The following is a 14,248-nucleotide window of genomic DNA, read 5'->3' as shown; positions in this document are numbered from 1 at the left end:
GGGCCGCTCGATCGGCCATCCTGTCCAACCGTTTTTGATGGTTTTCGCGCGTTTTTCGGTGTTTTTGGTCGAGGCGTTATGGCGACGTGTTAAACAACTGAAATCCCATCAGTTCCGGCCTGTTTTAACGGCCGAGAATCACCTCGTTCATCAGAACCGGCCGTTCCTGACGGTTTTTCCGCGTTTAACCCGAATTTGGTTGTCTCTTTGGTAAGAATCAGATCTTTGACCAACACGACACTAAGAAATGAGTAGAAGGTCGGTCTAAGCTCTGGTTTTACCATTTTTATGTATAGATCTGATGTGAAAACCTTGATTTTTCTTGAGGAATTCCTTAGATCTGAGTTGTTCTTGGTGATATGAGGTCAACACCTGAAGTTCATAAGAACTTTGTGATGAAATCAACCAGAACATCTCAAATCCATGGCCTCTTGATTAGAAAACATTGATTTGGGTGAGATTCATGAAGAATCGTATGGAAATCATTCGGATCTAAGTTGTTCTTCATGGGATGACATCACCTTTGAAGAACTTTATGGTGACATCACCTTAGAACACCCAAAATCCGTTGATTTCACGGTTAAAAACTGAGATTTGAAAGGTAGAAAGATGAAGGATTGCATAAGGATCAAAGAAGTACAAGATTCGGGTTGAAAACTTACACGAATTGGGAGAAATCGAGAGGTTTAGGGTCTGGAACGTCTTGGTCGAGTAGTGGCAGCAACAACAAGTGTTGGAGGGTGGATGAGGGGTATTTATAGGCAAGGAAGGAGAAAAAGGAGGAAAACAGCAACTGGATCGGCTGGCCCAGTCGATCGAACAGCCCAGTCGATCGAGCAGCCTGCTCGATCGATCGGCCTGTTCGATCGATCAGCCCAGTCGATCGAGCAGCCTGCTCGATCGATCGGCCTGTTCGATCGATCGGCCCAGTCGATCGATCAGCCCAGTCGATCGATCGGACTGGCCCATCTGATTGGGCTGGTCTGATCGATTGGACTGGTCTGATTGATTGGACTGGTCCGTTCGGAAGCCTTTCGATCCCGTTTTTGGTGCGATTTCGATTGTTTTGGCCATATTTTCATATATTTATATAATTATTTAATTAATTACTATAATTGATCACAAAAGGGCCGTATATACGTATTTATGTATCCAATTCTCAGTGCGGTGATCGAGTTACGCGTGCCTTCGAGTGCGTTCTTCGATGTGATGTGCCACAATGATTATCGGGGCACCACTTACTCATATTGCCATCATCGTCATGACGGTTAGAGTCATAGTACTCACCCGATAACCCTCGTTAGCGTTGTTTACTCACATTTTGACACCTCACGCTCATCGAGAAGGGTAGTTTAGGCCCATATTCGACATCATCGTGAGTGTTATGCAAAAATAGGTTTGTAATAGCGATAGAATATGCGTAATTATTCGATTATACTTCGATTTAGCGATAAAATTGGTATGATTACATTATGATCCGAATCTCCGGTGCTAGGCGTAACGAGTGTGTCGAGTAGTAACAACGCACGAAGGTGCGGGTTGTTACAGTTGTTCTCTGAACAGGGCGTTCATGAATCTCTGATATGTGGCCCCAGCATTTTTAAGACCGAAGGGCATCTTGGTATAACAGAATGTCCCTTCGTCTGTGATGAATGCGGTTTTCTCTTCGTCCTCTATTGACATCTGGATCTGATGGTATCCCTTGTAGGCATCCAGGAAGCATTTCAAGGGGTACTGAGACAAAGAGTCTACCTGGACGTCTATTTCTGGGAGGGGATAACAGTCCTTAGGACATGCTTTGTTAAGATCTTGGAAGTCGATGCACATCCTCCATCCCCCGTCTTTCTTTTGAACCATGACCGGATTGGCGATCCAGGACGGATACTTCACTTCTCTAACTATTCCTGCCTTGAGCAGTTTTCTGGTTTCCTCACAAGCGGCTCTTCTTTTGTTGGGTCCCATGCTTCGCTTCTTCTGTCTTACAGGTTTTGCCCATGTGTAAGTGTTGAGCCGGTGTTCGGTTAGGCTCCTGGGGATTCCCGTCATGTCTCCATGTGGGAATGCAAACACATCTATATTGAGGAGAAGCAGCTCCTTCAGGGCACTCTTGCATTTGTCGCTCAGGTGACTTCTGTAGCAACTCTCGATAAAAGTCCTATTTATTATGTTAATTAGCTATTAAGGAAACCCTAATTAAGATCCCCAGGTGATTCTACACAAACCCTGAAAGTTTCAAAACAATCAGAATTAGGATCAGCGCCCCTAAAACTCAAGGGGGATAAAACCTAGCTAATAATTATCCTCAAAACTCGTTGTTTAACTTTGATTGGTGGAAATTTTCAAGTCAGCAAGCCTAGTCCCGAACTTAGCCGCCTTATAATTAGACTGCTTCCCTTACGGACCTTAAGGGATATGGCATACGGTCCGTAAGCAAGACCAAAATTCGGCTATAAATAGCAGGCCTTGAGACTTGCCTGAGGAAGTTACAACGACGCACAAACTCTCTGTGTACGTCGAATTATAGAGGAAACAGTCCAAAAACACACACAATCACGAAATGCTGCTACGATTCAGGGTATTAATTCGATCGCTATTACGATTCAACGTCCGATCGATTGAAACTATCCAACGATTGTTTGAGTGCTGCTCAAATTGAGTTTATACTTTGTTATTCGTCGTGATTTCGACTTGAATATTTGAGTATTATCCAATTTCGGACTATGCTCTGTTATTCGTTGTGAATCCGCTGAATTGTTAAGTATTGCACTTTGTCATTCGTTGTGAGGGTTTAATCTCGTGAATTGTCGTAAATGCTGTATTGGTTACTTACCTAATTTCGTGTGCAATAGATTATTAGGCTTATCAGTGGGCTAAACTATATCCCATACCCTTACAATCAAAGAAGATAAGCAAACCGAGCAAAGCAAAAGCAAAGGTGAGTTCACAAACTTTCTACAAGGCACGGCCATCCTCCAGAGGTAGGATGCCACTCCACTAATCTTCGCACACATGCCTGTAGGGCCGCGACACGATGCGATACGATACGATACGATACGATACGATATGAATACTAACCTTTGCACACATGTCTGGGAGACCGCGATACGGGCTAGTAAGCCAGTGAACCAACTGTGAATTTACTCAACTTTGTTGTTGACTCGTTGTTACATGCCTTGCAGGTCATTAGGTCCCTAGCTTAAGGAGCTTGCACTGGGAGGCGTGGTCGTTGTGGGAAAACTTATATTAAACCTATGTTTTGCTTCCGCTGTAAACTCAAGCTATGTTTTGACACCAATTGTATTGTGGTTGGATTTTATAAATAAACTACATGCTTGTTCAATATAATTGGTGGCTATGATCCTGGGCATGTCACGCCTCCAAGGCGGGGTGGGGTCTTGGAGGGGTGTGACAGAGTGGTATCAGAGCCATTGGTTATAGTGAACTTGGTTTTAAAAAAGGAAAAGCTTTTTGATAAAACCAGACTATAACCTGTACAGTAATCCGCAACGATGCTTCGCTCCAAGTGCAAGACTCAATACTTTAATGTGTTCTATAATATTCATTTTAAGTGTTATGGCTAAGGTTAAGTCTTCCCTAAGTATTTCATATATCCAACTTTAAGAAATATCTATCTGACGAATAGCTGATAGTACCTCTTCAAGACATATAAGTGAATGAAAAATTTAAAGATTGTTGAAGAAACCACTTTAGATAAAAGACAGGTTAAGTTTCTCGAGCATAAAAGATTAGTACTAGTAACCTTACTTATTCGAGTAAATCTCGAGGACGAGATTTCTATAAGGAGGGGAGAATGTAGCAACTCTCGATAAAAGTCCTATTTATTATGTTAATTAGCTATTAAGGAAACCCTAATTAAGATCCCCAGGTGATTCTACACAAACCCTGAAAGTTTCAAAACAATCAGAATTAGGATCAGCACCCCTAAAACTCAAGGGGGATAAAACCTAGCTAATAATTATCCTCAAAACTCGTTGTTTAACTTTGATTGGTGGAAATTTTCAAGTCAGCAAGCCTAGTCCCGAACTTAGCCGCCTTATAATTAGACTGCTTCCCTTACGGACCGTAAGGGATATGGCATACGGTCCGTAAGCAAGACCAAAATTCGGCTATAAATAGCAGGCCTTGGGACTTGCCTGAGGAAGTTACAAAGACGCACAAACTCTCTGTGTACGTCGAATTATAGAGGAAACAGTCCAAAAACACACACAATCACGAAGTGCTGCTACGATTCAGGGTATTAATTCGATCGCTATTACGATTCAACGTCCGATCGATTGAAACTATCCAACGATTGTTTGAGTGCTGCTCAAATTGAGTTTATACTTTGTTATTCGTCGTGATTTCGACTTGAATATTTGAGTATTATCCAATTTCGGACTATGCTCTGTTATTCGTTGTGAATCCGCTGAATTGTTAAGTATTGCACTTTGTCATTCGTTGTGAGGGTTTAATCTCGTGAATTGTCGTAAATGCTGTATTGGTTACTTACCTAATTTCGTGTGCGTTAGATTATTAGGCTTATCAGTAGGCTAAACTATATCCCATACCCTTACAATCAAAGAAGATAAGCAAACCAAGGAAAGCAAAAGCAAAGGTGAGTTCACAAACTTTCTACAAGGCACGGCCATCCTCCAGAGGTAGGATGCCACTCCACTAATCTTCGCACACATGCCTGTAGGGCCGCGACACGATGCGATACGATACGATACGATACGATACGATACGATACGATACGATACGATACGATACGATACGATACGATATGAATACTAACCTTCGCACACATGTCTGGGAGACCGCGATACGGGCTAGTAAGCCAGTGAACCAACTGTGAATTCACTCAACTTTGTTGTTGACTCGTTGTTACATGCCTTGCAGGTCATTAGGTCCCTAGCTTAAGGAGCTTGCACTGGGAGGCGTGGTCGTTGTGGGAAAACTTATATTAAACCTATGTTTTGCTTCCGTTGTAAACTCAAGCTATGTTTTGACACCAATTGTATTGTGGTTGGATTTTATAAATAAACTACATGCTTGTTCAATATGATTGGTGGCTATGATCCTGGGCATGTCACGCCTCCAAGGCGGGGTGGGGTCTTGGAGGGGTGTGACAACTTCCTACTTTGATCGTTTGTTCTGGGAACCCGTCGCAAAGGACCCACTCTTCTACACCCTCCTTCCGGGGCTTCTCAGATGCTTCTCCTTCGGATACGGAGGAGATTACTTCATAAGCAGACTTAACCCAGGCTAAACCCTTCGGTGTTTGAAACACTAAAGCTCCGTGGGGGGTGGATGCCTGTGCTTGTAGGTCCCCGATTCCAGGTCTTCCCAAGATCGTGTTGTACTTTGAGGGTGCCCGAACCACTGTGAAGGTCGGGTTTATCGTTCGGACCCGATCCCCTACCCCAACTGTGAACAGAAGCCTGATTTTTCCCAGGGGGTGTGATACACTGTTGTTGAATCCTACTAAGGGGATGGAGTCTTCTTCGAGCCGATCTCTTACGTCCCTGTCAAATCTAAGGAAACAATGCTCGTATATTACTTCGACGCCGGACCCTCCGTCCACATGTATTCGAGACACTTTGTGGCCAGCTATTATGGCTGAGATGTTTAGAGGAAGCCGTTGCACTTCGTTTTCTTCCAAGTGTAGCATAAGGATGGGAGCTTTCATGCAGTCCGGGGAGCCCAGGATCTTGGCCTTTACACTCCGGACGGTATCGAATTCATTCCTCCTTCTAATCATGTCAACATCTGCCCTCCCAGGCTCCCCTATATCTCTTCCCTTGGGGTCCCCTCCCCCCTCCTTTATTTCCTTAACCAAGTGGGCCAGCCTTCCCGTCTTTACCGCAGCCTCTATTTCCCTTTTTAAATACATACAGTCATCGGTTTTATGCCCAAAACCTTTGTGGAAGTCACAATACTCGTTTGGTCGTGCCTTTGGCCCGGGTTTTATGGGTGGTGGCCTCGGGAAAGAGTTCTTTACCCTTTCAGTGGCCAGTATCTCACTTGGTGTCTTGCTGAGAGGGGTGAAATTATCAGAGTAAGGAGGGGGACCCCTCCCCCGAGGTCTGTATGGGGAGTATGAGGGCCTCGTTCTGTCGTGCAACATTCTGTCAAAAGTGGGCTTTCAGGAGTAAGGTGTACCTTTGTCGAGAAGCTTTGTAGCTGGGGCGATCCTCCGAGGCGTGACGTCCGTCTCCTTGGCTTTGCTGACTGTGTCCTTCCCTCTAACAAAGGCTCTGACCCTGTCCATAAGGTTGTCAAATGAGTGGGGGAACTCTTCCCCCTGTTTCTCGCACAGCTGTGCATGTCTTAACCCGTTTATGAAACTGCTGATCTTCATGACCTCCGGGACGTCTTTGATGTTCATGCTCTCCTTGACGAACCTCTCCATATACTGATCTATTCGCTCATTGTCCCTCTGCCTTATGTGGAAGATCTCATTTGGATTCCTGACCACCTTTCTATGCTGACCAAAGTTCCTGAGGAACTTTTCGCTTAACTCTTCATAATTATCGATTCCCCCTGGAGGGAGGCTGTCAAACCAGAGCCGCGCTCCCTCCGTCAGAGTTTGTACAAACATGTGGCACCACACAGGCATGGACCACCGCCCAAGTTGCCCCGCTCCCCTGAAGGCATGAAGATGATCTTCAGGGTCTCTTGTCCCGTGATAACGGTCAAAGTTTGGGGGTAACTTTGTTTTGGGGGGCATTGGTGCTTCTGATATCCGTTGTGTGAACTTTGAGACCTTAGCTAAATCCTGTGGTAGATAGGGTTGATCCAGGCGATCATCACTTTGGTTATCCTTTTCCCTCCCCTTTTCCTTCGACTTCTTTCCCGTGATGAGGTCCTCCCTTTCTTCCGAAGACATTTGCCTGAGGGCAGTCATGAATGTTTCCAGTGGGTCACCATTGTTGTTCTTGTTTTGAAGGTCTATTCCTTCTTGGTTGGAAGGTGTGTCGAAAGAAAGCCTAGCCCTGAGGCTGTCAAGCTTTTCTTGTCTCTTTAAATCTTCAAGACACTTTGTTAACTTTTCTCTGTGCATGGCCACAAAATCCGGAGTGATATGCACCGTTCTTTCTAGGGTTTCCACCTGGTTCTCGTTGCCTTCTTCATGGGTTATGTCTTCTACAGTAACCCTATCCAGATCATTCTGAGCCGTTTGGGTGATACGTGAGTTGGGTGGGTTGCCATGTTGTTGTCGGTGAGATAAGCTACTCTTAACGTCGGAGTTTGATGTGGGAACACCGGACAGGCTGATGTCCCACAGATGGCGCCAATGTCGAATACCCAACTCCCGGATGACGTTAGATAGATCTTCGCTGACGTTGAGAGCCTTCACCTTAGCTACTGCAAAAGAACAAACCGTTAGCCTCGCCACGGAGGACTCCGGAGGGGGGATCCGTGACCAAGCTCCGGCGTGAGAGTAAGTAAACTTGCCGGAGGAGCAGAGGAGTTCTATCCCGATGAGTGTGATCACCGGGATGTTTCCTCTATGGTGTGAATCTAATAAATGTGATGTGGGTGATAAATGCGTGGGAATATTGGTCGGGAATTAATATGGAGGTAGTAAATGAGAGTGGAGTAAATGAGATGGTTTCCTGATCATACCTCATGTCCTTCATTGTTCTCCTTATATAATGCCCAGCTCTTATCTTGCGTGTGAGATATTTTACATAAATGATCCAACGAGTCCGGCGAGTCCTCGAGGGGTGCAGACACGTGTCTGACCCCTAACGGTAAGATGATCTTCTCATTTAATGCTCTAGCCGGAAAAGCACATATGCCAGCTGAGATCCTCTTCTTGTCAACATTAAATGAAGCCTGCATTTCCTGCTCGTGGTTTTCCCGCCTTTTCCAAAGGGAAAGAAACCTTAATGGGCAAGATAACTCTATTACTTGGGCTTGCGTATAATTGGACCCTCGTAAGGATAATCCAGAGCGGGTAAAGTGGGCCTTCCCACTGGCCCGTCGTCATATGTTATTTATAAGCAAGCAATTCAAACCAATTAGATTTTGTACTATTTTACAGCGTATTTTAAGGACCTCCCTATTAATAAAAGAGTCGTGTTTGGGTTGGGTTTTAAATTAATGGTGAACCAGTGTACAACTTTGTTACAATCCGTCAAGCCATTTATAACATTGTTAAAATCCCGATGTGGTGAATTTCGCCAGTAGCCTATTTGGAGGATTCGTTGGCCGTTCAAAAAATAAATAAATGAATAACATTGTTAAAATCCAGGATGGACATTTGACAACCTACAAACGGCCTGAAAACCCACCAACTTTGTTTCTATAGTGCTAACGGATGATGGTTAACATTGTGCCGACTGGTTGCACCATCATCATTTTGTCAGATAGCATATCCGCCCTAAACTGCGAGATGCACTCGTAACATGCATGCTTTTTAGAATGTAAAGTTTATTTGGAACCTCTATTAGATTCGATCTATTGAGAAGTATGAAACGGTTGCTAAAGAGTGGACTGGAGCTGTTGATGGTGCGTTGCACATCAAGAAACAAGGATTTGCTGGTTTGAGGGATACTATTGGCGGCAGCGGAGGCGGTTGAAGATCGAAGTGCCCTTATGCTATAAACCTATAAACCTAGGGGGGATTGTTGGAACCTGAAGGTTTATGCATAATGGGTTAAGTAGTTAACTGGTTTGGGCTTGCAATGTAACTAGTTTTGGGTCGATATTGTGGGTATTTAGATGGTTTCAGCCGGGCTTGGTTTAAAGGCTTTAGGCCCGTTTTGGTTTAGTATATATGTAAAACTATTGTTACAATTTAGGGTTGATCAGCTTTTGTGAAGTCTAGAGCCAGCCGAAACCGAGAATCATCTTGTATCCGACATCATATTGGTATATGCAAGATAAGCTTTTTGATTCATATTCATTGTGTTCATTATTCTTGAATCGTTTTGTGTTTGGTTTCCGCACAAATACAAAACTTGTATTTGATATCATTGAAAGATCTGTTACGGGACTTGTAAAAAAAGTGACCAAACCATAGGGACGTAAATGACACTTAACTCTTTATTATAATACATAATTTGGCTATGAAAACCAAATCCATGCAGAAGATAGGCATAATTATGAACATAATCGCACTAATCAGCCAAAAGAACACATACTGGGTCCATAAACTATCATATACGCTAAGAAAAACAGATGATAAAGAGCCACAAACCCACAGTCAAATCCATATGAATTGCACCACCAAGTACCAACTACCAAAGACATGAAAAGAAACAATGATACTGAAAACAAATGTGTTAGAACCTAAACCAAAGCAATGCTACTCTCTCCACCTGGCGGCTTGCGAGCCCCTAGAAAGTCTCTAGATTCCGCTTTCCCGTCAGCAAAGATGTTACTTCCACTCATTTCTCGAAGCTTTGCTGAGCTCATATGTTTTTCTGCCGATGCTGGCACCTCGTCACCTTTGAAAATATTGTTTCCAGAAAGCTCTGTGAATTTCTGGCTCGGGATCTTTTTTGCCGTCTTCACCTGTTCTGCAGCATTTGTCTGACAAAACAAAGACAATTACTAACAATAATATGGTAAAGATAAAAATATGGTGAAATAATGGTAAAGATCTAGTCAATATATTAGAGTTAAAGAAGTGGTTGTGATGTAAGGATGCAAAAGCATGACAGATAGTTTTATTCTTTTAAAAGTCCATTTAAAAAAATTAAGTAATGCTGGTGTGTAACATGCTATCTCTGACAATACACATTTTAATGTAAAGAGAATGCTTAAATATTCACGAGAGGTGACAGACAGTTCTTTACTTGATGATTGAAGAAGCATTTCAGAAGCCAGATATTAATACTCATAAAAATAATTAAAAAAGGTAGGACCTTCAGCTTACTTATATTAAAGACTGTTAATGGTCTTCATGTTTAAGGCCCAGGGTCATATCACATTACAATTTATTTACATTAGATATTAAAGATGACAGCTTCGACCCGTTCATTAATGAATGAGTCAATTAGGGCTGTCTGTGTTATATGATTAATAAACCATGCTATTTGATATGTTATTATGTTACTCTGTTACTCACTCTGTCTTGCCGCACTCATCTTTCTAAAGTTAAACTTAATGTTATTAACGTGCCAATGTTATTTGCGCTATTTGTGTGTGCTTTAAATGATAATAAATCTAAGCATGTAAGTGAATACGAAAGAATTATGTACATTGTTTGGAGTAGATTCACCGATGGTTATGCTTTCTCTCAACGCCAATGCGCGGGCAGCCAACGGGCGAGGTTGAATTTCAGGAGGTGCTCCAAATATGTTATGTCCACTGAGTTCCTTGTTCTTTGCAGTTGAAAACTGTTTTTTCAACGTTGAATCTAACTCGTTATCTAATGTACCACTTAACTCCCGCTGCTTAGCCTCAGAAAGTGCCTTTTTAGGAGACACTGATTCTTCTCCACCAAATGAAATGTGACTCATCCCCGCAACCGTTTGCTGATAACCATAAAACTTGTAAGAACATAATATAATAGTATAATACAACCTTATTTCCAAACAAACATGACCGTTTTAGATCTTCCAACTTAAAGAACGATGATCGTGTCTACACATAACAGGTCATCTCATATATTTGTAACAAAATATAATTTGGTTATAAAAACTGAACAGTGACGAGTAATCTGCACATTGAGAGTATAAAATAGTTGCCTGATACATTCGTAATCCAGTTTTATTAGTTGAGGTAGGGTTTGCAGCATCCGCTTCTTCTTCGTCATTCTCTCCACCAGCTGCAAATATGCCACTGCCAGTGATCTCCTTTAACTTATACCCCGAAACAGGTTTCCTACATTTACCAAAAAGGTAAAAAGTTACATCAAAATTAGGGCTGACAATAGATACCTGTATAAGACACGATTAGACCTGTTTACTGAAAAAGTACACAATGTGATTTTTTACTTTTTTTTTAATAAATAAAATTATGAGGTTAGGACTTAGGATCCATAATTTCTTTTTCTTGGTACATAAAACTGTGTTATAGACATGAGATATCAAGTAGTTAAACCAGTTGTATTCAAATTTAATACTTGTGTTATATGTGTCGGATATCAAGTAGTTAAACCAGTTGTATTCAAATTTAATACTTGTGTTATACGTGTCGTCAAAGGCCTGTTAAACCCGATAAGACACGATTTGCCAGCGCTAATCAAAATACACATGTCAAAGGGGTTGCATTCCACACCACAATTCACATTTTTGGTTTATCAAACAATCATACCATGAAGCAGAAAACATTTAGGTAAACTGTATGAAATGTCACAAATTTAAAATGTGAAATTCGAATATTTTAACAGTAGATACAAATTAGATCAGATGATAATACTGGGAATTGGATCATTAAAATCAATTACGAGTGAATATATAATAAATATAATTAAGAGATAGATCTGGAACAGGAAGCTGCTACCTTTTGTTGAGGGTTTGGAATTCTTCATCAGAGACCTGGCCCCCAAAGACGACCTTACTGATCCCATCGGAAGGCTGGTGAGAACGAGCAGCAGCTGAGGGTGCCTCCACCGAATCAGCAACAGGAGTTTCCGGCCAGCTCAACAGATCTGAGGTCGCACTGTGTGGTTTCCTCACCGGCGTCTTCCTCTCCATTTTGCTTCTCCTGACTGCGATGCGACGTCGTAAGGTTCTTTATATATACACAAATGTATCTATATCGTTTACGATTACAAAGTAGCAGTGAGTGAAGAGCCCCTGTTTTTTGGTTTTGGTGGATTCCTTCCAAGTTTACTCTCTCTCTCTCTATATCTATAACCCTATCTCTAATTATAAACTCAAATATTACCCTTTTGGTCCCTCTATCTCTAATTATACTCATCTTTAATAAATAAATAAGTCATGTTTTGTGTTCAACGGTCAGGTCGTGTTTGGGTTGGCTTTTTTAAACCCGTGTTATTAAGAAACTTGATTACTACTCACCAACCCATTAGTATATTTGACGCTTTAGATAAATGAGCTAACCGAGTCGTCTTCGAGTTACATGATTTTAAGTGTGTACGAGTTATGATCGATGTTTTTGACACGAATAGAATAGATATACAAGTCGTATTTTGGTTGACCAATTCAATCCGCTAATTCAAAATCCGTCAACCTAACACAATTAATTTCCATATTTCCATCCGTTTATGTTTTCTGATATGTTTACTCTTATTTACTATGCAATATGCATTTATATGAACTCTTATATAGGGACGGGTCGCATGTCAAACTAATAACACGCGGTTAATGATTGTTTTGCATGCAAGTTATTTGAAGCATCATATAGTTAGTTATTCACTAAGAACAATAACGATTTGAAGCATCATATAATTATTTATTCACTAAGAACGATAACGATCATGTTGTTGCAACATGTATGTTTGTTGAAGTGTATGAAAGTATTTCTATTCTTATCAGTTAATCATGTGAGGTTCGTGATACACAACCCATGATTTGGAAATTTAATTTATATGACAAAATAAACGTTAGGGACCAAACATAAAAGTAATGTTTTTATAGGCCATAATAAAAAAATAGAAAGTTATCTAATCTTAACTAATTTAAATTTGTAAATGGGGCTTACGGGGGAAGCATGTGCAGCACATTGGAGTGGCACGTGCCTATGCCAGATTTACGTGCCCACCAGCGTAGTTATATAATTCTAAAAACGGATTTAAATGTCCGGATAATCCCTGTGGTTTGTTCTTTTTTCATCTTTAGTCCCTAACTTTCTAAATTACAGCAATAGTTTCCAGCTTTTCAATTTTCGTTCCCGGATAGTCCATGTGTCTAACATCAGTTAGTTTTCTCAGTTAAGAGGGTGTGAAATGATAAAAATACTCTTTCCTTAAAAGTTGGGACCATGATTTAGCTAACAATACATCTATCATTAGTTGCATGATTGAGCTACCGGTAATAATAAACATACCACGGCTATCCCTAGGTGCCATGTGGGCTTGAGAACTGGGCCCAAATCATTAAAGGACCCAAAAAAATTTAATTTTCTTTATATATATATATAGCCCAAATCAGTACAGGGCCAAACCTTTGTAAAAAAACCCAATCTCATAACCGATAACAAGCCCCAAATCAATAATACAATTGCCGCTCAGGAAACCAAACGTCGTGGTTCTGCACATCATAATCATTCATCATCATCCGCAGATTCGCAGCAGCATCATCATCATCATCATCGCGATTCAGGACATCATAATCATTCATCATCATCCGCAGATTCGCAACAGGAGCCAGGAGGTATTGTTATCGATCAATATCTGTTACGTTGATTTTTGTTTGTTGGTTAATCTGTTAGACTGTTATAATCATTCATGATTCATGATCTTACTGTTGTTTATTGTTAATTTGTTAGACTGTTATGATGTGTATAAACAAAGGTTAAACTGTTAAAGGAAAGGAAGCATTGAGCATTCAATTTTTATATAATATAGATTGATTGATTATAAGAATTGTATGTTTCTTTAACTGTTGTTTATTAATTATACTTTAAATGTATTAGACTTCGTGTGAATTGTGATTGAATGGATGTTTTTCGTTAATATGTGGAAATTATGCCTCCCGTTCCTAAATACAAACACCTAACCGGCCATCAAAAATGTAAGAAGATGAAGCTAGAGGAAGAGAAAAGAAAGGCGGAAGAAGTAAAACAAAACCAAATACACAAGTTTTTTCAAAAGAAACTCAAAGTTCTAGTTCTAACTTGGGTGACGATAATGTGGGTGAAGACAATGTGAAAGTACATGAAGAAGCTAATGTGGGCGAAGACAATACGAACGTAGGTGTAGACAATGTGAACGCAGGTGAAGATAAGGTTAATACTACCGTAGATGAAGAATACTATGTGTGAAGATGATGTTAATCCATATTGATATTTTTGATCCTAGAAATTGGGGTAGGCTTAGTAATGGCATGACTAAAGAGTTGGTTATGAAAGGTCCAAAAAGAGATAGGGATGTTGTCGCCGCCCCCGACCCACCCTGGACGGAGTCGGGGCCCGCGATGCAGATTCCAGTGGTACCCGTGGTATTTAATTTATGCGACAGCGGAAGTCTTTTTACAACAGGATCTTTTCACCGGAAAATGCTCGTTTAATATATTACACAAAGTTTAAGGGATAAATCCCATAATTTACAATAAGTTGATTTCACACAGAAATCTTTATTTTCCAAAACATGTTTTATTCATTTATT

At 41.0% G+C, this 14,248-nt stretch overlaps 2 protein-coding genes across 2 annotated transcripts; both read right to left on the bottom strand.

Annotated features, from left to right (window-relative positions):
* Positions 1 to 5,089: 5,089 nt before the first annotated feature.
* Positions 5,090 to 6,127, bottom strand: LOC110943501. Its single transcript, XM_022185247.1, has one exon. The coding sequence runs from the start codon at positions 6,125 to 6,127 to the stop codon at positions 5,090 to 5,092; it is 1,038 nt and encodes a 345-aa protein (XP_022040939.1).
* Positions 6,128 to 9,102: 2,975 nt separating this feature from the next.
* On the bottom strand, positions 9,103 to 11,828 carry LOC110941087. Its single transcript, XM_022182702.2, has 4 exons — positions 11,461 to 11,828; positions 10,704 to 10,839; positions 10,215 to 10,490; positions 9,103 to 9,543 (listed from the first exon to the last, which is right to left on the bottom strand). Exons 1-4 carry the CDS (start codon positions 11,652 to 11,654, stop codon positions 9,301 to 9,303), a joined length of 849 nt encoding a protein of 282 aa, XP_022038394.1. The 5' UTR covers positions 11,655 to 11,828; the 3' UTR covers positions 9,103 to 9,300.
* Between the last annotated feature and the right edge of the window lie 2,420 nt (positions 11,829 to 14,248).

Source organism: Helianthus annuus, chromosome 5, assembly GCF_002127325.2.
Source record: "Helianthus annuus cultivar XRQ/B chromosome 5, HanXRQr2.0-SUNRISE, whole genome shotgun sequence".
In the NCBI taxonomy this organism is placed as follows: Eukaryota; Viridiplantae; Streptophyta; class Magnoliopsida; order Asterales; family Asteraceae; genus Helianthus; species Helianthus annuus.
This window is presented reverse-complemented; position numbering and strand designations above follow the sequence as displayed.